Raw genomic sequence first — 26,692 nt, 5'->3', positions numbered from 1 at the left:
CAGGGGGGTAATTAGAAGGCTGTACTTGTAAGAGACTCAGATGCGCAGATTCAACAGGGGGTGCTTGTCAAGCCTGAGGTAGAGGATCCGTGTGGCGATCCTAAAGATAAGCACGAATCAAGGCTGTGTGTGTGAAGCTGACCCGTGGTTTTTCTACTTAGGTGCCCTTTGGGCCAATTTGTTAGGTTCTCTAAGAGGTCATATTTACTTGAAAGTTAAGAAACATTGAAATGATCAGGCATTTCTCTTAGCTTTGCAGATATTTAAAAATGTACTCTCTTCTTTAGCTCAGTAACTCCACTTCTGGAAATCCAACCTTAAGAAATTATCTGAAGGTCTTTGTCTATGTACAAAGGCAACTGTCAAAGCATAATCTGTGCTGATGATGACAGTGAAGATAACAACTAATATTTACTGAGTGCCCATGTACCGGGCACTGTGCTAAATGTTTAACATGTATTATACTAGCCACACAAAAACGAATGTGATAGGTACCACTCTTACCCCATTTCACACAGCAAATGAGATTCAGAAAGGTTAAGTCACTTGCTCAGGATATTACAGCCACAGAATGGTGAGGTGAGGCTGTAGTCCCAGATAGTCTTGACACTAACGCCTACAGTCCTAACCATTACGCTACATGTGCTCTGAAATAAGGGCATGAATAATACACCATACACGTCCTTATGATGGAAAACTACACAGCCTTCAACAGCTAGGATTGTGGGGAGTTTTTCTGAACTGTGGAAAATAATACTGCTGTAATGTTACATGGGGGAACCATAAAATTATACAATATGATAGTATCTTAATATTATAAAAATGATAGATAAAATATGTCAAGGTGTTAATATAGGCATGCTTGAGTGGTAGAATTTTAAATGGTTTGCTACCTTATATTTGGAATTGTCCAAGTTTGTACAAGTACATACTACTTTTATAGGCTAGGGACAAATATCCTTTTTCTGAAAACCATCTGAGTCCTAAATGCTCTGGGACAGGGAAGAGTTGGCTTAAATTGGATTGTCTTTCTAAGGCATAGGATATGGACTCATTTCCCCAAGCTGAACAGACACCAGAGCAGTGAGTTCTGGGGACTGCTGGAAGCAGACAGCACTCTAGCAGAAAAGGGGCGATCGAGATTCGAGGCTTTGCTGCTCCTATTTGTGAATATGGTTGACAGCGTGCTGAGCCTTATGAGCACATTTGCTCCTGTGGCTCTCACAGGTGATCCTGGACAGCCCTGGGAAAGCCACATGTTAATAAGTCCTGAGCCACAGGAACACCATGAGGGAGCTTAACCGAGAAGAGTCACTCTCAGATTTCAGATCTTAACTCCAGAGAGATCGAGAATTACTGATGTATGACAGCTAGTTTCTATACTGCAATGACATTTCTTAACATTATCTTATCTCACCAGCATGGAGCCAAAAGGGTGTTTCAAGCTATAATTTTCTGGAAGAGTTGTTCCAGTCCAGAGAGTCAACAATTAACTAATACCTGTGGCGCCTGGCAAAGTGGCTAATTTCTGCAACTTCTCTAGCAGAAGGCCCAGGTTTGGGAAAGTCATCTTCACAGCCTGGAGGAGTTTTACCAAACTCTCAGCAGTCAGGGTCTTCTCTTCAGTCATTCTGTGCAACAAATTTTCTATTGTCTCCTTGGGTGTTCTGCCCTCACAGCAATTCAGAATCACCTGCAGTGCCAAGCAATCAACCAGACACCGGTTACTGGCAATTCAACATTTATCTGACACACCACTGGAAAACCTAGCAAGACAGCATCACAAGATGCCCGATCTCCAAGTCCTCCTCTGTTGGTCTCCAGCATTATTTTTTTTCCATAGTTTCTTCCTTATTTTGTTTCAATAAAAATCTAAAATATTTTCCAAACAAACACCTGTAAAAATCTTCCTTTCTCAATTGCAGGTCTGTGTATATGCTCTGCCTCCAACAGCTTGCATTTTGTGGAAACATTCCTAAACTAGGTCTACATGATACAGCAAGTAGCCTGCCTCTAACCTGGTTCTTTAGATGTGGCTTGTTTGGACACTAAGATTGAGAAACACAGATTGACAATTAACATGGTTTAATGTTTTTTGGTCTTTTTTCAGTAAAGTTCATAATATTAGCATAAGTTATAATTTCATAGGTTATAATTCCATTGTTTTACTTTACTTGCATAGTAATCTGAATACTCAGATAATCTGTACATTAGTCTGTGGACTCCAAAATATTAGATTTAAAGTGTCTTTCTGGATTATTTTTCTTGTGGATTCCTCATTATCCATTCCTCTCATTCTCAAGAGCCACATACATCAGCTCCAGTCATAATTCAGCAATTCCACTCCTTTGTCCTTCCTTGGTGTGCTAGAGGATTTTGAGTCAAAAGGGCACAGAACTCTAGCAAAAGGATGAAAATAAAACACGTGACAGATATTTTACAGATATTTTTATATTACAATAGAACTATTTCTTAATGGACTACGGCATAATATGCATAGCTTAGCTCTTATGGAACTGATAAAGCAGGGGATTATTTCAATACATGTAATCTACAGATTCACAGGGACTGAATTTTGAGCTTTCCTTTGGGAAAATGTCAGCTCCTAGTCATGGTAGTATGCCAGAGGCTGCCATTATCAAATTAACTTCCATTTTAAAATAATGAATTTAGTTTTAAAACCAAATTGGTTTTATATATATGAAAGGAATATATACATAATAAATCAAGCTGTCATATTCTTTGTCAGAGCAGAATATAGTCATCCTCTTTCAGTTCTAATATATAGATTTCTACTAAATAAATCATAATTTAAAAATTAAGAGCTTGTATCTAAACATCATACTGATTTCAGAGCTAAATCTTGGTTCCTAAGCAATAATCTGATACATAAAGAGGCAGCCAGACACCGGTAAGAGTAAGCACAGGCTTTAAATCCAGACAGACCTAGTTCAAATTGCAGTTCTAGTATTTATTGCCTGTGTGACCTTGGGCAAGTTATTTAATTCTTCAAGCCTTATCTTCCTCACTTGAAAAAGAAGATAATACCAACTCTTGCACAGTTGTTACTGTAAAATGAAGGTGCTGTTTGTATGGCTTTGCCTAACTCCTAGGACATATGTGATCTTTAAGAAATGACTATGTTATTGATATGATTAGGGAGAAGTACTCATAGGGGTTAAGAGAGTATGTTTTGATTAGAAGTCTAGTTCTTATTACCAGCCCCAAACAGCTGTGTCTTTGGGTGAGCTGCTTCACCTCCCTGTGTTCTGTTTCTTCATCTTTAAAATAAGGGTAATATCCATGATGTCATAAAGTTGCTATGAGGGCAAAACTCAGTAATGTTTAAAAAGTCCTCAGCACATTGCCTGGCACACAATAAGCAATAAATAAATGACAGCTATAGTAATTACCTTTTTTTTTCTGTTTCCAGTCCTTATGTAAATATGTTCCTGGTTACTGCTTCTTACAAAACCCAACATATTTATAAAGGCCATGGCATCCATTATTAGCATGGTTTCTAACCAGAAAAAAAGTTGGAAAAGGCCTGGGTACACATTCCACACGATGTCAAAATACTGTGGCTATTCAATCAACATTCACCTCTCCACTCCCACTTTATAGTATGCTTCAGCTTTCATGAGAAGGAATCACTTAACGAAGGTCTGGTGGAACCCCAATCTTAAGAAGTGTTTTTGTGATTTATAACTAATTTAAGCACTTCTGCTTCAGCTTTCTCTTTCAAGTAAACTGAAAGTGACAGAAGAAAATGACAGTGTGGTCTATCTTGCTGCAGAGAATGAGGCTGAGTTTGGACTCTATCTATAAATGCTGTTTTACCAAGATAATGAAACAGTTCAAAGGACACATTCAATCTAGCTAATAAGAAAAAGGTTTGAATGAGTAATCCAATGAAATCGCTAAAGAGGGAATCAGGAACTTCTAGAGCTATAAGCAACTTACTTAAATTGAGTGTCTGAAATCACACTTAATTGGAAGACTAAGGAGAAAAGATAGAAGTTTAATCTTTGTATATTTTATTTCTCTAAGAAGTTCAAAGGACTTAAAATTTTAAAAACAAATCACAAAATGTAATTCTGAGATTAAAGGTTGTTCCCTTTGTGTGTGTGTGTGTGTGTGTGTGCATGCACACATGTGCAACATAAGATCACTGAGAAAAATTGAGGATCTAGTTGTCACTGTAAATTCAGGGCTTAGCCATTATACCAGTGGCTTCTAAACGTTTTCTCTCCTGACAACTTAAGTCACTTCCCACAGTTTTAGGAATTGATGCCACAAAAGTACTCTATCCCTATTCCTTCTTCCCAGATATAAAAGTATTTTTAGCACAAAGTTGAAATCAATAACACCAACAAACATAGTTATCTAGTTGCCTTGAGAAGTCATGCCAGCAGTTTTATGAGGATTTTAGTAGCTAGCTGGTGGGAGAGTAAATTGGTACAACCTTCCTGAAGGGCAATTTGGCAATATGTATCAAACACTTGAAAATTTTTATACTCTCGATTCCAAAATTCCACTTCTTAGAAAGTATAGTAAGGGAATAATTTCAGAGGTATGGAAAGATTTATGTGCAAGAATGTTTTTCACAACATCACTTATAATAGCAAAAAAAAAAAAAAAAAAAAAAGGACACTAATGCCCAATGATAAAGAATTAATGAATTATGGAATGTCCATTAGATAGGCTACAAAATCCATATTATAGGCATAGACATGTATTAAGATATTAGGTAAAAAGTCAAGTTAGAAAACCATATGTTCTGTATAACGCCATCTTGGGATGACTCAAATAAGAAAGAGGGGAACACGGCCGGATGCGGTGGCTCACGGCTATAATCCCAGCACTTTGGGAGGCCGAGGCGGGCGGATCACGAGGTCAAGAGATCGAGACCATCCTAGCTAACACGGTGAAACCCCGTCTCTACTAAAAATACAAAAAAATAGCTGGGCGTTGTGGTGGGCGCCTGTAGTCCCAGTTACTTGGGAGGCTGAGGCAGGAGAATGGCGTGAACCCGGGAGGCGGAGCTTGCAGTGAGCCAAGATTGTGCCACCGCACTCCAGCCTGGGAGACAGAGCGAGACTCCTCCTCAGAAAAAAAAAAAAGAGGGGAACACATGCTTCAGCAGTTAGCAGTGTCATCTCTGAGTGGTGAAATGTGAATTTTTTTCTTTTTGATTGCTTTCCCAATTTTCTACATATTCCAAATGTACAGTACATTTCTATAAAGAGGAAAGGTGTCATAATAATTACAGAATTTCCTTAACATTTTAACTCGATACAGTTGTTTACAGTAAAAATTGATAGAGTCAGAGCAAGAATAGCATATATCCATCTGTCCATCTGTCCACCTGTCCACCTGTCCATCCATCCACCCACCCATCCATCCATCCATCCATCCACCCACCCACCCACCCACCTATCCATTTTCCTTATGGCTCCATGTGCAAGGCCTTCAGCAAGCTACTGTGAGGAAAGCGACAGGATACGAAACAAGCACCTCAACTTCAAGGTGCTTACTATGCAGTATGTATTAAAATACTGCAAAGTATAAAATGCTATGTGCCACAAAAGAATTTTTTTTAAGTGCTATATGAATTCAGGAGGAGGGAGGAGACACTTGACACAGTTACCCTTTTTTCAGTGCCAGTCAGGAATTCCTCCTTGGCTGTTTCCAGGAACTCCATAATAGGTCTCAGCTGTGTTACACACTGTATCAGGTCCTCTTTGTGTTCTAGTAACAGAACAGACAAGGTCTTTCCCTCCTCTGTGCTCCCTGGGGGAGAAAGAGTTAGAAACACACAAGAGAAGCTAGTCAATTTGAAGAAAATGACAGCATGGTTTGTCAAGAGAGATCTAACAGAATAGTAAAGTGATTTTCAGCTTATTCTGAGCACCTGAATGCAGATTCTCTTTTACAGAGGAAAATACTTTATTATTCTGTTTAAACTCTATGAAAGGAAAAATGTTTCATTTATCTGTCGAAACACAAAGCTGCAGAGCCAGCCAGAGGTTAACTTCTGGTTGGCAAGGCCACTGCTTTGTACCTAACCCAAATGAGAGAAGCTTCAGCCTTAAAGTGCTGTCAGCGAACCAGTCCACCCTGGGTACTCAAGTCATTGATTTGAATGTGTGGCTTTTTGAAGGGCAGGAGAACATTGATGATATTCTCCAACTTCAAGGTGTCAGACTAGTTAACTGTGGGATAGAAATGGAGACTCAAATTTAGTTGGTGTATATTTAACATGCAGCTTCTGGAATTTACATGTGAAACTTGTGTGAAAACCACTTAATAACTAAGCCACCAAAGAAACGTATCACTGGAACAAACTTTATAGCATCATCCCAAAATAAAACCCTGCCATTCCAATCCATAGGATCTTCTCCTACCTTTTGGCTGCACTGTGTCCACATCTTCTGGCTTCCTGGCTAACAGTGCTGTTTTTACTGCAGGATTAGAATCTTGGTACAGCCTCAACAGGGACACAACAGTCTGAACATCCAGGCTCCCCTCTCTTACTTTACTCAGGATTCTCTGGAATGCTGAATGTCCTCCTTCACCCTCGAGACACTTCACTACAGTCTATGGAACAAAAGTACCCAGAAAGATAGATTAGTGAACCACAAGAACCATCCACTCCCTGCATTTGGCAAACAAGGCCCTCAACAGTTTGATTCCTGCCAGCTTCTCCTGCAGCTCCTCACCCACTGCACTTTCTTCCCCAGTGGCAGTTCCAACAAGACCCGCGATCCCAAGCTCCTACCCCTGTCTTCTGGAGGACTCCAATTCCACGACTCCATGCTCGAACCTTGCTCAGGGGTTACCTCTGCTGGGAGGCCTTTCCTGGCCACAGGTCCTACCTCCTCTTCACTGCTTTTAATTTGACATTTGTCATACTATATTATAATTATTACATTTTTTCTCCTACTAGACTTCTTGAAGACATGAATTATGCTGTTCTGTATCCTCTGTATCTTCAGCAAATAGCATAGCCTGGCACACAGTAGGGGCTCAGTGAATTTTTAATAAACTTAATGCACTTCTTACCTAATTATACCTTTGTGAATCTGGCATTTTAAGTATTTCATGGGCAAGGATGTCTGAATTTAAATCTAATGAACTGTCATTTTATTATTTGAGAATGCAATTAAAATCTCACAATTTAGGAAAAAAGAATACCTTAAATCATTTACATTATAAATAACAGACTATTTAAAAAGACATGAGCCTTATTAATTTTAGATATAGTCGGTAACAATTAAGGCTAACAATGTGTTGGCTTGTAGTTGCCAGCTGTAAGAACATATGACTCACATGTTAATTACGCCGTGTGAATGACTGCTTTCAGCCTGAAGGGGCTTCACAGCTTCTTCCCCTAACCAACGTTTACATAACGGGCCTTGCCTCTGGCTTTGTGCCACTTGACCTTTCGGTGGCATTTGGCAGTGCCTCTGTATCACAATTCTCTTCTGATTTCAGCAGCACTGAAGTATGTGGGATAAGAACTTGCCTTCCTGACCACTCCTTTTCAGCCTTTCACACTGGTTCTTCTTCCAAATCCGTAACCATTAACAGCACCTAAGACTGGTCTCAATCTTTTATTTTTTTTTTCTCCTTTTATATGCTCCCTTTTGAAAAGCTCTCACATGTATCGCTTTAACTATCACCTTTATGCAAACCACTCTGAAAAGCAGCTCTAACCCTGCACTGTTTCAATCCAGAGCTGCCACACGGTTTCTGCTGGACACACCTTATTCTCCCTCCAGAGGTCTCAGGGGCGCATATAAAACCAAAGTCATCATCTTGACTCTTCTAGACCCTTCTAAGACATCAACAACCCCAGTGGCAAAATAAACAAAATTAGTATTCCTTTCTTTGGTCTGACAGAACATCTCTCATGCAAATACGAGGAAGGTCAATTGGAAGGTAGGATTCATATTTCTATTCTAGCAATAATTAATTTACTTGAAAAAATCTGATAACCAAAACTGAATTTCGTGTGTACAGTCATATGTAGAGTCTTTATATTTCTACTTCACAAAGCTACCATCTACCTTTGATTTTTTTTTAGTGTCAAGATTATAAAACAGAAAAATTTTCTCACCAGAGTCTTTAGAGAGCAAAAGGTTAGTTTTCTACATACACACAGTCTCCCCACTACACTAAAGGAGCTCACGAATACTGTACCAACACAGCAAAATTTAGCTAGACAGCTGTTATTATCAATTCTGGTAGTCAGTATATGTTTAAGATTTTTATTTAGAGAGATTTTATCTTTCTCCTCTCCTCCCAAGTAGAAATTATAAACGAGTTACACCTTGTGTTTCTTGGCTTTGCTTTAGCTTGCTTCCTAATCACAGGATGTCTGTATAAAAAAGCTACATTAAACTTTAAAAGTTTCCTGTGTTTTTCAGTCATCTCCAAAAGTACACAGAGAGAAAACACAGTTTAATAATCCACATCAACATATCATTAGCGTAAGAAACTTCTGAGAACCTAAGGTAACTCATCTTGTATTTAAAAAATAATAAACAAGAAATGAAGATGTCAGTTGAATGCTTAATCCCCTTTGGCTAAATTAAATCAACTTTTCATGCTTTTGTTAGTTGGCTTGAAATCTCTTTAAAACGCCTTCTCACCGACAGCAGTAGGGACCCCAAGGCAGGCAGCATCTAAAATGGATCCTAATGATACCTGACTCTGGATATTCATGCTGTTGGATTGAACCTCACGACTTGCTTCTAAGAAGGAGAATATGGTAAAAGTTACAGGATGCTACTTTTGAGGTCAGGCTAGTTTGACTTCCATCTTGCCTGTGCTTTCTCTCTCTGCCCTTGCTCTGTGAGATGCAAGCTGCCATGTTGTGAGCTGCCCTATGGAGACACCCAGGTGGCAAAGAACTGATGTCTCCAGCCAACAGTCAGGGAATAAGCTTGGAAGTGGATCTTCTGAAGCCTGCCAACAGCCATGAGAGTGGGCTTAGAAAAAGATACTCCCTGGGCTGAGCCTTGAGATGCAGCCCTGGCTGACACCTTGACTGCAGCCTGTGAGCGGCTGAGCCAGAGGATTCAGATGAGCTGTACCTGGATTCCTCACCCACGGGAACTGTGGTAATAAATGTTTGTTGTTTGAAGCTGCTAGATTTTAGAGCAATTTGTGATACAGCACTGGATAACTAATACAGAGCCACTTGCTGCTAATACCCTCAGTAAACATGTTTCTTCCTTTTTATTTTCCCTTTCCTTCCTGCCTGCCTTTTGTGCATCTCAATTAATACAGCATACAGCTATCTCATTCTAGCCTAGGCCAGGCTTTTTTTTTTCCACCTGAAACTCTCCGAATATCCCAAATCCACATCTCTCAGTATCCAATTTGTCTGGCATTATCATTTGAGCCAGTGGGGAAGAGAAGCTTTCATCAATGGTGGCATCTGATACGCTTCTCATTATCCTCTCTGCTGTCTCCCTCTTTGCAGAACTACTCAGCAGTGAAATTAAAACATTTGTTCACTTCATTGCTCAACAGTGATGCTAGGGCGGCCATCTGGGAAGAGAAGCAGGGGTGGGCTGATGAAAGGGCCAGGAGAGGGCAGTTAGCTGCATGGACAGCCCTGCTCTCTCTGCTCTTTCTTTCAGAACCTACTGGGGACCTACACCCGTGCCAGCACTACAGCAGTTATTCCATCAGCCCCCTAAAGCTGCCTAGGGCTCCACAGTGGAATAAGCAAGCAAGCCCTTTTCTGCAACAGTTTTTCTGCCTAAACAGAAGGGTATTAGGATATTAGGATAGGCAGGGGTTCGTCAATTACTATCATGTAACAGAACTCCAAAAGCTGACCAAAACAGAGTTCTGTTGAAAGGGCTAAGTTCTTTAACCATACATTTGGAACTAACTCTTAATTCTCAGGGGTAAAGGTACTTCAATAAATTCATGTTAATGCACGGTCACAGAAGTAATCTAAGTACTTTGCCTATGAGTGAAATGTAGGTAAATATATTTCAAGATGAGACCATTTCTTTTCCTCTATAAGTGAAAAACCATTTAATCTTTCCCTTAACTCAAGCCTTTTAACTGAGTTGACTTATTTACCCCAATTGTTTGCCTACTGCCTTCAGATCTGTTTGAGTTATACTATATTCTTGTTCACTCAGGCCTCTGTTGACTGCTGAGGGCTGGGTGATGGCAATAATGATAGAGACTATAATCGCTCCACATCATCCCGGACACCATGCCATCTACCTTCCTCCTCCTCACACCAGGCCTGGGAGACATTACTACTACTATTTTAGATGAACTTCAAGGTGGTTAAGTAACTTGCCTAAGGTCACAGGTCTAGTAAGGAGAGTAGCTGGCACCCCTTTCACCTAGTTCCACCTCCCGGATTTAAGCATAATCGAATCTATTTACACTGGGTTCTATTAGACTTACCAGAATCAATACCACTTTGAACACTGGGTAGTATGTAGACAATTTGTATCACTTTTCTTGGTCTCAATTAATAGACTGGTATATAGTAGGTGCTCAATAAATGTTTAATTAAATAAAATTCCCTTGCCATAAAACCATTAGCCCTTCTATCCATGGCTGCACATCTTAGGCTTAATCATTAACAGAAAGGAGATTTGGAAAAACAACAACTTATTTTCACCTTTCATAGACCTGTAAAATGAATCTCATTAACTCACTCTCAAGAGGGCTACCCAACCCTTCAGTGAACAGAGCCCTCCAAACACAGATCTGCATTTGACAAACCTCCACAGCAGCGACACGGCTGAAAACACCAGATTCACATAGGAGAAGAGACGTGTTTGCCTTTGAAATAAAGTTGAAGGAGAAAAAAATGCTACTAGGTCTTCAGCTTTGGGAGTCTTCTAGATTTCTAGGTGAAGAGTTGATCAAAAAGCACAGAAATCAATAGTAGAAAAAGCTATCTCCTTATTCTAGTTGAAGACCCACTTTGCTGTATACACAATTAATTAAAAGCAGTGACATGGCTAGGAATAAAGAAGGAAGACAATTCCAGCCTTCATCTTTCTCCCATGCTGGATGCTTCCTGCCCTCGACCATCAGGCTCCAAGTTCTTCAGCATTTGGATTCTTAGACTCACACCGGCGGTTTGCCAAGGGCTCTCCGGCCTCTGGCAAAAGACTGAAGGCTGCACTGCCGGTTTTCCTACTTTTAAGGTTTTGGGACTTGGACTGATCCACCACTGGCTTCCTTGCTCCTCAAGGCGCAGACGGCCTATCGTGGGACTTTACCTTGTGACTGTGTGCCACCTACCACGGCTTTGGCCACTTTCTGTTGGATTGCACCTGAAGTTAGAGCAGCTGCTGCCATTTCTGTCACCATGAGGGCAAGCCTTTCTGAAAGTGGAGGCCACAGAGAGGAAGCATTGCTGAGACGGGGAGAAAGAACCCAGGTCCTGATGATGGTGTTGCCATACCTGTACCCAGCCATGGCCAGAGCTATCTCTCCTTTCACACTGTGAAGTCACAGGAGCCAACAAGTTAACTTTTTGCGTAAGCCAGTTTGGACCAGTAGATTGCACACAGAAGGCGCTCAAAGGAATCCTAGAAGCCCGGCGCTGGAAAGGGTCCCCAATTCAGCTGGTCTGGTGCTCCCTGCGGTACGTGAATGTGTTTACAGCGTCTCCCTACAACTCTCTCGGATATTCCTATGTCTACCCTAATTTAGTTGTTTTAGTAACAATGTGGTGCCTCCCAGGCAACGTGGTGTCCTGGATGAGAACGGGATCTCTGATGCCTCCATGCTTCTGAGCACCGCCTGGTCTGCAGGGACCATGGGTGGTGTCTGAATCCCCAGTGAAATTCCCTGAGCCTCACAGTCCCAGTGGGGCTTGTCTGTCACTGAAGTGCAAGCCACGCTCAATCCCTGGGGATGCTGAGTGCCGTTAATGGCCACGTGATGCCAGCTAAATAAAAACAATTTTCAACCTCCAGAAAGTATCCCAGCCACTCATAAAATCATCCACTGTGTCTCACTGTATGCAAGTCTTGTTAGCTCCACGCTGTTCTCAATCTGTAGCATCTCTGCTGCCTGCATGTCGGGAGGCAGACACATGTCAGAAAATACAGACGAGAGAACTGGAAAATGCCAGTGCCAGCGCCCTGTCCAACCCCTACCTTGCCTTTGTTTTTACCCACATGAAAACTGGCACAGAGAGGCAAAACAACTTGCCTAAAGCCACAGAGCAAGTAAGTGGCAGTGTCAAAACTTGTTAATGCTAATGTCCAGAAGAGTTAAATAAATGATTTCTAAAACATTTAAAAAAAAAAAAAAAAAAAAAAAAAGGCTGGGCACGGTGGCTCACGCCTGTAATCCCAGCACTTTGGGAGGCTAAGGCAGGTGGATCACCTGAGGTCAGGAGTTCGTGACCAGCCTGAACAATATGGTCAACCCTGTCTCTACTAAAAATACAAAAATTAGCCAGACATGGTGGCGCATGCCTGCAGTCCCAGCTACTCAGGAGGCTGAGGCAGGAGAATCACTTGAATCCGGGAGGGCAAGGCTGCAGTGAGCTGAGATTGCACCACTACACTCCAGCCTGGGCAACAGAGCAAGATTCGGTCTCAAAAACAAACAAACAAACAAACAAAAACCAAAAAACAAAAACCTAGCATAAAAACTGAAAAACAGTATGAGTCTGGCTCTAAATAAAAGTTTTACTCAGCTTAGCCAAAGGTGAGAAGCGTCCTCTTAGGTCACTATCTGCTTTTCTCATGGGTGAGGGATATTACACTGATACAAAGACATGCAGAAGACGTGTTCCCACTCCAGCACCCAACAGATTTCTCTTTAATAAGTTTTGGCTTTGGTTTCTCACAATTCAAGTAGCCCAGCTTCTTCTCATGTTGCTGCAATCACCGCTCAGGGAATGGCTTTGCCACCTTTCATCATTGATCTCAGGAAATAAAACAATCGGGACACTAGTTCATGGTGTCCTCCCTAAACTCAATCCTGCCCAGGTGCACACCTCACAGCTGTGTTTCAGAAATGGAATGACACATCCAGGAGTAGACTATTTTTAATGTTAAGCTGTTCTCAAGTTATGATTAACCAAACAACGACCAATCACAGGACACCACTCAAAGCTCTTGGGGAGCTAAAAATGTACAAACAGAAAAACAAAATACCCTAAACAAACTGTAAAATTGTACGGAAATGTGAAACAATGTTGTTCTAAGTGAACAGCTCTTAAATGCGCTCATTGCTGAAGCCTTATGGTGAAATCTGTAATTTGGCGACTCTTGTGCATACTTCCCCCAAAATAACCACACATGTGGCAGGATTTCTCTGCTGTCAAGATACTCTTTAAGGACAGGGATCAAGTCTTATTGAAGTTTCTCTGCCTAGCAAGCGGCTCAGTCTGGCACATATCAGTTGCTCAGTAAACATCCGCTAAATCAAAGGGTAAGCAAATGAGGAAAATGGGTATTCGGTGGCCTCTCATGCCACTGAAAGGTGCCAGCACAGACATTATGACATCTGCCATCACACACTAAGTTTTGCAAGCCATTCACTTCTCCAGCTATGCTTCTCAAAATGTAGTCTACAGGTTCCAAAACAGCAACCCATGGGGAGCCTGTTAAAGATGTAGATTCCCAAGTTCTACCACAACCTAAGAATCAGACACTATGGAAATGAGGTCTGGAGGTGCTTTGTAACAAGCACCTCAGATGATTTTTCTATACATTGCTAGAGACTGATTGCTTCATTCTAGATACTACCCCTGCAGTACAGGAAGCTACTTCCTCTAGAGACTGTTCTAGAAAGTGATTGCTTCAGACCAGACACTGCCCTTGAAGTTTAAGAAGCTACTTCCAAGTGGATGGTGGTACCTATCTGAAAGCATGCCTTACAAATTAAGCTTAAAGTAACAGCAAACCGGCCGGGCGCGGTGGCTCAAGCCTGTAATCCCAGCACGTTGGGAGGCCGAGATGGGCGGATCACGAGGTCAGGAGATTGAGACCATCCTGGCTAACACGGTGAAACCCCGTCTCTACAAAAATACAAAAAACTAGCCGGGTGAGGTGGCGGCGCCTGTAGTCCCAGCTACTTGGGAGGCTGAGGCAGGAGAATGGCGGAAACCCGGGAGGTGGAGCTTGCAGTGAGCTGAGATCGCGCCACTGCACTCCAGCCTGGGTGACAGAGCGAGACTCCGTCTCAAAAAAAAAAAAAGTAACAGCAAACCATCTCATGTATCAGAGTAAACGGCCATGGCACCAGGATATTATAAGGCATTCAGTGAAAAGGGGGTTTCAAGGTCTATTAGGTCTAAAATACTGAGTTAATGTATAAACAAACAATAGCAGTTGTTCCCTACTGATCTCCTACCGAGTGTCTGGCATTTTACTATGAATTTTATTTAAATAATCATAATTCACAATGACCCCATGATGTAGGTGATAGTATCCCCATTTTACAAACAAGGACACTGAGGCTTATAAAGATGAAGCTGCCTAAAGTCACAATGCTAGTAAATAGTAGAGCTGGATAAATGAATTGTATATCCACACAATGCACATGACTCAGCAATAAGAAGGAATGAACACACAACAGTAGGGGCCCATCTCTGTAGAGTTCACAGAAAAAGAAAAAAGGGAAGAAAAAAAAAAAACCATGGATGAATCTCAAGATACTTACGCTGAATGAAAGCCAGACAAAAAATACATACCATATGATTCCATTTATACAATACTCTGGAAAATACAAACTTATGTACAGTGACCGAAAGCAGACCAGCAGTTACCTGGGACGTGGGTAACGGGAAGGGGCAGGAGAGAGGGAGTACACACGGACACGAAGAAACTTTTGGGGGTGATGGAGATGTTTACCATCTTGACTGTGGTGATGGTTTCAGGGCATATACCAAAACTAATCACACTGTACAGTATACCTATGTACAGGTTACTGCATGTCAGTCATAGCTCAGTAAGGCTGTCTGAAACAAACTATAAGACAGAGAGACAGAAGTAGAGGCCCAAGTACAAAGCAGCATCTCCCTAACTCTGTTTAATCTTATGTTCTTAAAGTATCTGTTCCCTTTTTCTTTCTGAAGTTCAAAGATTTATTACGGACTGTAACAGAATAGGCTTTAAAAACAGCCACCAAGTGATTTGCAGAGCTCCTACTATGACCTCTAAAACTGAGGAAGAAATAATATAAGCCTATAATGATCATGAATAGCAAATCAGTGTTCATTTAAAGGACCATTAATGATATTGCCATCAAAAAATTAGAACAAGAAATGGAAAAAAAGAAAGAAATGTTGAACGAATGCATGTATAACATACATTTCTTGACCACCTGTTATATGCCACATACTTTTAGGTACCAATGTTAAAAAAAAAATGCATAAGACAGAGTTCACCTAAGTATAAAGGTGACACTAATAACTTGAGTATTGCTGATCTAAGGAATAACGTTACTCCTCTGTAGCCAAAGTTAAGTGGAGAGGAAGCCTTAAGAGAAAATGAAGAGGTGTGTCTAGAAGCTATCAAGGTAACAAACTAATGACAAAAAATGATGGATTGAACAGTTAAGAGAACATGCAAGTGCAAAAATATAAAACCATAATGTCCTTCAGCATAATCAGTACAAAGAGTACCAAGGATTTATGACTTGAAACCTCCCAAAGAGAGTCATCAGGGTTAGCCCAGCCTTGTAACTAGCTTGTCTCCCAAGAAAACAATGTATAGCCAACTGTCAATTAACACAGCTAAAATAAATACTAGACCTTGAATTTGTTTTTTTAAAAAGTAACTTGCTATGAATCAGGAAAACATTTAATTATTAGAAGGCATGTATTACTTGGATTAATACAAAATTGCCTACAGCAACATGGGAGGATCGACCCACAATACCCCCTACCAATCAGAGGAGCAAGCCTGCTGGGACAGTGGCCTCTCGCTCTGCCAGCGGCCTCTCAGAATGGGGAAGCAGGGCTGGGAGAAAAGGGAAATAAATGGAATTCTAAATTGGTTGTGGAGTCGAATCTTGCAGGGTCAGGTGTGAAGAATCAGGTATTGAGAGATCACACAGGTAGGAAAGCGTCTCAACTGAGTTACTTAAAAAAGAGGTCAGCTAAGAAAGCATGATAGCCATTTGGCAGTTTTCTGTCAGGCGATTCCTAAACACTTATACATATATGCATCACTTTTACCCTGTTGGGAGGCAGTATAACTCAGTGTGTAAGGGAGCAGCGCTAAAGTCAGAATGCTGAGGTTTCAATTCTGGCTCAGGGTCATATGAGCTCTGTGACCTTCTCCAAATTACACCACCTCTTTGAGACAGTTTTCTCATGTATAAAACAGGACTTAACAATAATACCCACACTGATGATTTTTGTGAAAATTAAATGTGATAACACATATGCCAAGCTTAATACAGAAAGCGTTCAATAAATGTTTATCATTACTGTTTTTATGTCTGAAAATGGCCACTGTTATTCCTAAATATTGGATGTATTTTACCAATAATTCATATATATAAAGTCCTTTTTGTCCATATTTTGAGTATCTGTTGTTTTGTTTTAATTTGAATTGTTTAAGTCTCAGGTTTGGGGTTATACATGGCTACCTTCTTAAATTTATCTGTGATTAATCAGGAGGAAATGGTATGATCAGTTAAGTATCCTGGATCAAAACTGGTTAGAAGCTAGGATTCTCCTGGTGATCAAAATGTAACTTCATTTTGAAAGTATCTTGCCTGAGTACTTTTGCGAGACTGCCCTTTAGGGAATAAATTTTTAAAAATTAAAGTTTCAAAACATTGAAACCCTGGGCTATTTCCGCCCCATATGGAAAGTTAGTAAGGTATCCTGAGAACACTAAACTAGCAAACAAGTACAAAAGTCGAGGTACCTACCTCCTTCTGTGGACCTTTAATTTCTGAACACACTTCTAGTTTTTTTAAAACATCCTGGGTAACCATGAGCGCATCTGAGAAGATACCTTCATTTTCTAGAAGAAAATTCAGCTGGTAATGTTTCCTTTCACATGCTAAATGTGGAACAAAATAAAACGAATCAGAAATTCATTACTTGAAACAAATTTTTACAAGTTTCAGCTGTCTGAGCATCTTCAGGTCATATACTGCACCTAACTGATCTCTATCTAGCACATTAGTTATGAATAACAGACAACAGTATCTCTCACAGCTTCCTCCTTTGTGTTGGCCTCAGCCTGATTAAAATAGCAGATAATCAGCAGGGTGTGGTGGCTCACGCCTATAATCCTAGCACTTTGGGAGGCTGAGGCGGGTGGATCACGAGGTCAGGAGTTCGAGACCAGCCTGGCCAACATGGTGAAATCCCGTCTCTACTAAAAATACAAAAAATTAGCTAGGCGTGGTGGTGCATGCCTGTAATCCCAGCTACTTGGGAGGATGAAGCAGGAAAATCGCTTGAACCCGGGAGGCAGAGGTTGCAGTGAGCTGAGATCATGCCATTGCACTTCAGCCTGGGCAACAGAGCAAGACTCCGTCTCAAGAGAAAACAAAACAAAATAAAAAAAAACAGATAATTATCAAAATGGTACCTCATTATTCCAATACTGCTTTTCTGCTCTGTAGTTCATGTTTGGACTTTCAATGTTCAAAAACACAGACACTTTTAAAAGAAGAATGGCCCAGAATGGTATTGCACTGAATATTGGTTTTCTACCTAACAGCGGTCTTTGATAAATTTATTAATGAAACATTAAAACTGATAAAGATCATTAAAAACAGAAGGATGGATTATAAGACAATGACTGTTACCTGGTTCTGTGCTTGTCTCCTTTGCCTCACTAAAGGTTTGCACAACAGGGGAGGGGGAACAATCTTCAGCTGTGTTAGGAGTCTCCACTGGGGTCTCTGCATTCCTCTGGCTCTCCTGGGCCGTGGGAGAATTCACACTCATCTCTTGTGAAACTGCAAGGACTGCTTCCTCAGTCTCAGCTTTCACAGGGCCCCCTGGAGTGGCAGAAAGCTCTGGGGAAGAATGAGGCTCTCCAGCACCTTCGGATGAAAGGATTTCTACCTGAGGCTTCTCTGGTTCCTTTGTGGATGTCTCTGAGGATGGCGCAGAGACGTCCCTTACCACCTGACCCTGAACAGAGCAGTTTACAAGGCTGGTCAGAAGATTTTTGCAGCTAACAGCCACATCAAACATCTGTAGACTGTCTGCTAAGGAGATGATTTTGGAGAAGTTGTGCTTGCCCACAGGTAGTTTGCCCGTGTACATCATTTCCAACAAGAGCGCAAACTCCTCGGGGCTCACCACAGATGCATCGATGGAGATGGTATCTGTGTTATCCAGCAGGGTTTTGAACAGGAGGCTGGCAGCAGCCAGGACAAGCTTGTGAGCCCTGAAGTAAATGGTACCAATGGAGATGGTGCAATCACAGAACTGCTGCTCCTTGCACAGAGTGTAGAGCTGCTGCAGCAGCTGCCGGCTGTAGTTGGGGAGCTCCATTGCATCAACTCTGCCCCAAGAACTCCTCTTCCTCTCCTCTCCTAGAGTCGGCTTCGGGGGGACAGGCCCTAGAGAAAATACCCACAATATACCAGGTTAAAACTTCAAAAAACCATAGGGGAAAAAAGGCCTTGAATGAAATGCTAAATGAACAGAAAGGCATTTCACTCATTCATTCAACAAATGTTGCTTAATAGGGAGGGACAGTATGCCAGGTATACTAAATCAATAATGATCATTATGTGTTTAAACATATGAAAGAGACTGCGCATAATGCTTTGTATAGACGATCTCATTTGATTCTCACAATGACTCAGTGGAAAAGATATTATTTCCTCCCCATTTTACAGATGAGATTGGAGCTTTGAAGGACCCAGAGAATCACCCTAAGGAAAAACAGCCATCTCACTGACTTCAAAGCTCTAACTACACTACCATTCCTGCTCCCAAAGAGCTCTCAGCCACCTAGAGGAGATAAATATGTAGATGGAGACTTATAATACAATGTCCTTGGCTTATTCAGTCTAGCCCTAACAATGGACCGAGGTCATCATTCTCTTCCTCTGAAAACACATTTTTCACTTGGTTCTCCTTCTCACTCACTAGCCATGCCTTCCCAGACTCCTTGGTTGGGTCCTCTGTGTCAGTGCAGCCTTTAAAGCTTGGAGTGCTCAAGGACCCAGTCATGCCACCTCTTACCTTCCCTCTCTTCTGATTCCATAGCTTTGAAATGTCATCTAAATGCTGACAACTTTCAGATTTATGTCTCTGGCTCAGACTGTTCCTCTGAACTCCTGATGTAGACCTCCAACTACCTACTCAACATCTCCAATTGGAACCTGGTTTCTGAAATGTAACATATCCAAAACTCTCCTGCCACTTTCCCACCTCACAGCAATTCTGTCCTTCTCGTTCTTCAGACTAAAACCAAGTCATCCTTGACTTTTGCTTTTTCTCATATGCTATATCCAATCCTTTATAAACCCTGTTGGCTCTACCTTCAAAACATATCCAAACTCCAACCGCTAATTTCCTTCACTGGCTCCTCTCTAGTCAGTCCAAGCTGCCATCATCTCTTACCTAGATTACTGCAGCAACCTCCTAATTAGCCTCCATCCTCCCCTACTGCTATCATCCTGTCTTCGACCCAGTAGGCAGAGCAACCTACTCAACACACAGCCAGATCTTGCTGCTTCTTTGCACAAAAAGTCTTAAATGGCTTCCAGTCTTGGAGTAAAAGTCAAAGTTCTTACAATGGCCTAGCAAGCCTTTAATCGTGATCTGGCTGTCATCGGCTCCTAACCTCATCTTCTACCACTCACTCTCCCCCTCACCCGTTCTGCTCTGACAACTCCGCCTTCCTTGCTGACCTGGGAATATACTAAGCATGCTCTACATTCTCTGCCTCAGGGCCGAGCATGCTTAGTATATCTGTGCGTGGCTGGCTGGCTTATTTCTACCAACCCTTTGCTCAGAGGCCATGTTAGCAGTAAGGCCTTCTTCCCTGACCATGTTTTTTCAACAAGCAACCTCTCCTCCAACCTCAGAACATCCCGCTCCTTCGTCTGCTTTGTTTTTCATCATAGCACTTATCGCCTACTGACATACTATATTTTTATTTGTTATTATCTATCGTCCTTCACTAGAATATAAGCTCCATTAGGGTACGAACTTAATTTTTGTATCCCAATGCTTAAAATTCTGCTTAACACAAATACTGTTGATAAGTTGGTAGAATGAATAAATAACTAAAAGAAAACATAATGATGGATTTGTACACAGAAACAGTTTGGGGGATAGGGGAGTATAGGAGTTAGAGTAAAGCTTTGAGGGAATAACAGCTGACCTGTGTCTTAAAAGATACGGACACACAGATGAGGTAAAAAGAATGGGAGGAAAAGGCAATCCTGGCAGGGATGCCTGCATGAGGCACACAGATAAGAAAACATCCCGTGGTGGCAGGCAGGAAGATTAGGAGCTGAGATTATTGCTGGAACATAAAGCAGGGAATAGGAGTGTTAAGAGATGAATCTGGAGAGGCAGGCAGGGGTGTTGGCCACAGAGGGATATATAGGCCATGATTACGAGCTTGGATTTTATCCTAAAAGCAATGAGCAGCCATTGAGGTGTTTGAAGGGCTTTAAGCAGCAAAGTCATGTGGTCAGATACGCATTTTAAATATACCACTTAAGTAACATGTGTACAGAATTTGAGGGGGATAATGCTGGAGACGGGCTCTATTATTGCAGGAGATCAGGAGAAAATCAATGAGGGCTTCAAGCAGGAGAACTGGTAATAGGAGAGAGCCAAAACACATTGCGAAAGTATAGCTGTCATGACTTAGGGGCTGAATGATGTGAAGGATGGAGAGAAACAATTCCCAGGTTCCTGGCTTGGTGAGTGGGTGGATGATAAGATGATCCTGATAATACAAGAACAGACAGTTTAGGGGGAGAGACATCTAGTTCAGTTTTGGGTTTGAGGATCTTATCTTTGTGGATCTTTGAGGAAATTATATAATCTCACTTGTATAAAGAAACAAGTACACTAAGAAAAGGGCAGAAAGACATGTCAAAAAACCAGCAATTGCTTTTGTTATGGATGATTCTCTTTCCACCCCACCATTTCTACATTTACTGACACTGAAATTGACAGATAAAAACATAAATAAAAATATTTCAGAGTTCCAGTTTCCATGCTGGCATGTCAGGAGCTTAGAAGTCACCATGTCCTAAAAGCAAACAAAGCTGAACAAACTGAAAAACCAACAACCTTCTTTAATTAATCAAAGAAAGGTCACAGGGCAAATCATTGTCCCTAAAATTAGAGACAGGTAGACACAGAGAATCACAACTTAATGAACAAAAAACACAAGCCAGGCGCAGCGGCTCATGCTTGTAATCCCAACACTTTGGGAGGCTGTGGCGGGTGGATCACTTGAGGTCAGGAGTTTGAGACCAGCCTGGCCAACATGGCAAAATCTCGTCCCTACCAAAAATATACAAATTAGCTAGGCATGGTGGCAGGCACCTGGAATCCCAGCTACTCAGAAGGCTGAGGCAGGAGAATCACTTGAACCTAGAAGGCAGAAGCTGCAGTGAGCCCAGATCACACTACTGCACTCCAGCCTGGGCAAAAGAGGGAGACTCTGTCTCAAAACACAAAACAAAACAAAAACAACATATGAACAAAAGCCTCTGTAGGAACAAGCGCCAGTTTAAGAAAACCTGAACTGCAATCAATGAATCGCTGGAGGCTCAGTGTGCACAACTCTGAGAGTTAAAAATTCTGGGGGGGACTCAGTCATGGGGGGCCCCCAATACTTCTGTGAGCTTTACCTCCTAGAGCTCTAACAAGTCCTCACAATGAATACTGAAGAAAAATTCCCTCTTGCTTCCAGCAGCGGGAGAGGGAAAAGGAGCCATTTTGAAATCCGCCAGAGCACTCTGTTTTTAACAAGGCCCGCCTTCAAGAAAAGCATTTTACAAGAGCCTAACTGGCTACAGTTTTCTCAGAGTCTAACCTACCTGGAGAAAAACAGATATCGAACTCCAGCTCCCTCCAGCCATCCTGTACCATCTAAGGAGCAAAAAAGCCTGAGAGTACTTGGGAAGTTCACAGCCCATGGGCACAAGCTCACCAAAAGAGTGAGAATCCCAGGACTAGAGAAAGCTTCTCCTCCCCTACACCCTACTACCCCATCAATAAAGGCCTAGCTATAGCGGTTCCTTTTATGTAGTACATCATGTCCACCTTTCAATAAAAAATTACAAGGCATACTAAAAGGCAAACAAACAAACAAAACCAAAAAACAGTTTGGAGAGACACAGCAAACTTCAAAACCACTCAGATATAGCAAGAATGTCCAAATTAGCACATCAGGTTTTTTTGTTCTGTTTTGTTTTTGTTTTTTTTTAAGACTATGATTACATATCCAGGGGCTTTAATGGAAAAAGTACAAAACATGTAAGAATAGATGGATAATGTAACAGAGAAACGGAAATTCTAAGAAATAATCAAAAAGAAACGCTAGAGATAAAAAACACCATAACAGAAATGAAGACTGCCTTTGATGAGCTCATTAGTAGACTGAACACGACTGAGGAAAGAATCTCTTAGCTTGAAGATGTAACAATCCAAAACTAAAAAGCAAAGTAAAAAAAGAAGAAAAAAACAGAACAGAATATCTAACAGTGGGAAGACTAGAAAAGAAATAACTAATGCCAAATGGGGACACCAGAAGGGGAAGAGAGAAAAGCAGCAATATTTGATGCAATAATGACTGGGAATTTCCCCAAATTAATGTCAGACACCACATCACAGATCCAGGAAACTCAGAGGACATTAAGCCTAGGCATATAGTTTTCAAATGTCAGAAAATCAAAGGTGGTCATGGTAACAAAGAAAAACAAAATACAATGTATTAATATCAGTATCACTGTATACCCCATATACATTAAAAACATAAGGTAATTTATGAATGTCCACAAATATAAACTAAATAAAATGATTCAATTCCTTGAATGATGCAATCTGTCAAAACTCACACACACAGCAATAGACTATCTGAACAGGCCTATATCTATTAAAGAAGGTGAATCAAAGTGGAAGCAACAGGCCCAGATGTGTTCACTAATGAGTTCCACCCAATATTTAAGAAATTATACCAATTCTCTACAAACTCTTCCAGAAGACAGAAGCAGAGGGAATACTTCCCAACTCATTCTTTGAGGCCAACATTAACCTTCTACCAAAACCACACAGAGATATTACAAGAAAAGAAAACCACAGACCAGTATCTCTTGTGAAGACAGATGCAAAAATCCTCAACAAAATATTAGCAATTTGACTCTAACAATGCCTAAAGAGAATTATACATCATGGCCAAATGGGATTTCTCACAGGTATGCAAGGCTGGTTCAACATTCAAAATCAATTAATGTAATCCATCGCATCAACAGGCTAAAGAAGAAAAATCATGTGAATATGTCAACAGAAAGATGCAGGAAAAGCATCTGGCAGAAATCCAATGCCCATTCATGATAAAAACTCTAACAAACCATAAATAGAGGGGAACTTCCTCAACTTCATAAAGAACATCTACAAAAAACCTACAGTTGACATCATTCATAATGGTGAGAAACTCAAAGTCTTCCCACTGGGATTATAAACAAGGCTGGGATACCCCGGTTCACCACTGATCTTAAACACTGTACTGGAAGTCCTAGCTAATGCAACAAGACAAGCAAGGAAATAAAAGGTATACCTTTTATTGGGAAGGAAGTTAAAACTGTCTTTGTTTGCAGACTACATGATTGTCTTTACAGAAAATTAGAGAGAAATGACAAAAAATTTCCTGGAACTAACAAGAGATTATAGCAAAGTTGTAAGACATAAGGTTAATATACAAAAGTTAACTGTTTTCCTATATACCAGCAGTAAGGTAGAATGTGAAATTAAAAACTTTACCATTTACACTAGCACCCTAAAAAGGCAAATACTTAGGTATAAATCTAACAAAATATATACAAGATCTATATGAAGAAAACAACAAAACTCTGATGAAAGATATCAAAGAACTTAAAAAATGGAGAGATATCCCATGTTGTTAGATAGAAATATTCAATATTTTCAGAGACTCAGATCTTCCCCATGACCAAAATAGCTAACTCAATATTGAAGGAGAAGACTAAAGTTGGAGGACTGACACTGACTTCAATATTTACTATTTTAAAGCTACAATAATCAAGACAATGTGATATTCGTGAAAGAACAGACAAGTAGATCAGTGAAACAGAACAGAAAGCCCAGAAACAGAGCCCACACAAATACAGTCAATTCATCTTTGACAAAGGAGCAAAGGCACTAAAATGAAGCAAAGAATATCTTTTCAACAAGTGATGCTGGAACCAATTGGACATTCACATACAAAAAAAAAAAAAAAAAAAAAAATGAATCTAGACATAGACCTTACACCCTTCACAAAAATTAACTTAAAATACATCAGAGACCTAGATGTAAAATACAAAACTATAATTCCTAGAAGTTAACATCGGAAAAAACTTAGTTGACTTTGGTTATGGCAGTCTTTTTAGATACAACACCGAAGGCACAATCCATGACAGAAATAAATTTTGCTCCATGAAAGACAATGTCAAGAAAATGAAAAGACAAGCCACAGACTGGGGGAAAATATTTGCAAAAGACACATCAGATAAAGAACTCTCAAAACTCAACAATAGGCCGGGCGCGGTGGCTCAAGCCTGTAATCCTAGCACTTTGGGAGGCCGAGGCGGGCGGATCACAAGGTCAGGAGATCGAGACCACAGTGAAACCCCGTCTCTACTAAAAATACAAAAAATTAGCCGGGCGCGGTGGCGGGCGCCTGTAGTCCCAGCTACTCAGGAGGCTGAGGCAGGAGAATGGCGGGAACCCGGGAGGCGGAGCTTGCAGTGAGCCGAGATTGCGCCACTGCACTCCAGCCTGGGCAACAGCGTGAGACTCCGTCTCAAAAAAAAGAAAAAAAAAAAAAAAAAAAAACTCAACAATAAGAAAACAAACAACCCAATTAAAAATAGCAAAAGACCTGAACAGACACCTCATCAACGAAGATATGCAGATGACAAATAAGCATATGAAAAGATGTTGTACATGGAATGTCTTTAGAGAATTGCAAATTAAAACAACAAGATACCATCACACACCTATCAGAATGACCAAAATCCAAAACACGGGCAATACCAAATGCTGAGGAGGACGCAGAGAAACAGGAACTTTCATTCAATGCTGGTGGGAATGCAAAATAGTACAGACATTCTACAGATTAACAGTTTCTTACAAAATTAAACATACTCTTGCCATATGATCCAGTAATCACATTCCTTGGTAATTACCCAAAGGGGTAGAAGACTTATGGCCACACAAAAGCCTGCACACAATGCTTATAAAGCAGCTTTATTCATAATTGCCAAAATTTGGAAGCAACCAAGAAGTAGATACAATGAATAAACTGCGGTACATCCAGACAATGGACTATTATTCAGTGCTAAAAAGATATGAGATATAAATTCATGAAAAGACAGGGAGGAAACTTAAATGCATATTTCTAAGTGAAAGAAGTCAATCTGAAAATGCTACATACTTTATAATTCTAAATATATGATGGTCTAGAAAAGGTAAATAGATAGTAAAAAAGACCAGTGATTGCCAGGAGTCAGAGGAGAGGGAGGGATGAATAAGCAAAGCACAGAGGATTTTTAGGGCAGTGAAATTATTCTTCATGAATCTACAATGGCAAATATAGGTCATTATACATTTGTCAAAACCCACAGAATGCATAACACCAACAGTGAACCCTAATGTAAACTATGGACTCAGGGTAAGAATGATGTGTCAATGTAGGTTCATCAGTTATAAGAAATGTACCACTATGGTGTGAGACGTGGATGGTGGGAGAGGTTGTGCATGTGTGGGGAATGGGAGTGGGGAGAGATCTGCAAACCCTCTGTAATTTCTGCTTAATTCTGCATGTACCTCAAACTGCTCTGAAAAATAGTTTATTAATTAAAATAAAGATTTGCCAAAATAAGTATCAATGTTTCAGTTCTAACTACCCCAGCCCCTTCTACACCATGTACCTAATATTGTTGGGCATTCATGAATTCATGAGATTTTTTTCAGCTTGCTCAAAGAAAATCTTTAAGAATGTCTACCCCTACTTTTTGAATACAGTCTGTTTTAATCTATATTATAAAAATGCACATATATTTTTAAACAAATGAAGAAACAGTCCTAGGAGGTAAGTGCCTTTCTCTAAAAGAAGTAGCTCGAGTAGGGGAACTGGAATTTTTATCTCTTGGTGTTTTATGGAAAGAGGGGGGAAATTCCATAAGATTTAAAACTAGGAAAACATTTTTTTAAATTTTAAATTAATTTAATATTTGAGAAAAATCTGAACAAGAACTCAATTTGCAAATAACAAAAGACCATAAACAGGCACTGATGAGGTTTTTCTAAGCAACAAATTATACCAATGTAATGTGATTTTTTTTTTTTTTTTTTTTGTAAAACAAGACATAAGTCTTATGGATTACAGTAAACCAAAAGACCAACCTGGACATACATTAGATTTTTAAACATTCTTATTAGTAAGAAACAAGTGACTGGGATTATATTTTCGGTAGACTCAAACTTAAAGGT

At 40.5% G+C, this 26,692-nt stretch overlaps 2 protein-coding genes across 8 annotated transcripts in view; both read right to left on the bottom strand.

Annotated features, from left to right (window-relative positions):
• C1QA (complement C1q A chain) overlaps window positions 1-26,692 on the bottom strand; it is a 431,051-nt gene that overhangs the window by 131,781 nt on the left and 272,578 nt on the right. The window lies entirely within an intron of this gene.
• Window positions 1-26,692, bottom strand: part of ZBTB40 (zinc finger and BTB domain containing 40) — a 79,824-nt gene that overhangs the window by 22,466 nt on the left and 30,666 nt on the right. For all 3 annotated transcript variants that reach the window (XM_050790170.1, XM_050790155.1, XM_050790163.1), the window contains 5 exons: window positions 17,797-18,561; window positions 16,906-17,039; window positions 6,408-6,600; window positions 5,651-5,793; window positions 1,501-1,693 (listed from right to left, as the gene is read on the bottom strand). In XM_050790170.1, the coding sequence (XP_050646127.1) occupies window positions 1,501-1,693; window positions 5,651-5,793; window positions 6,408-6,600; window positions 16,906-17,039; window positions 17,797-18,493 (1,360 nt within the window). In that variant the 5' untranslated portion in view covers window positions 18,494-18,561. The remainder of the gene's footprint in view (window positions 1-1,500; window positions 1,694-5,650; window positions 5,794-6,407; window positions 6,601-16,905; window positions 17,040-17,796; window positions 18,562-26,692) is intronic.

Source organism: Macaca thibetana, chromosome 1 (genome assembly GCF_024542745.1).
Source record: "Macaca thibetana thibetana isolate TM-01 chromosome 1, ASM2454274v1, whole genome shotgun sequence".
NCBI lineage: Eukaryota > Metazoa > Chordata > Mammalia > Primates > Cercopithecidae > Macaca > Macaca thibetana.
This window is presented reverse-complemented; position numbering and strand designations above follow the sequence as displayed.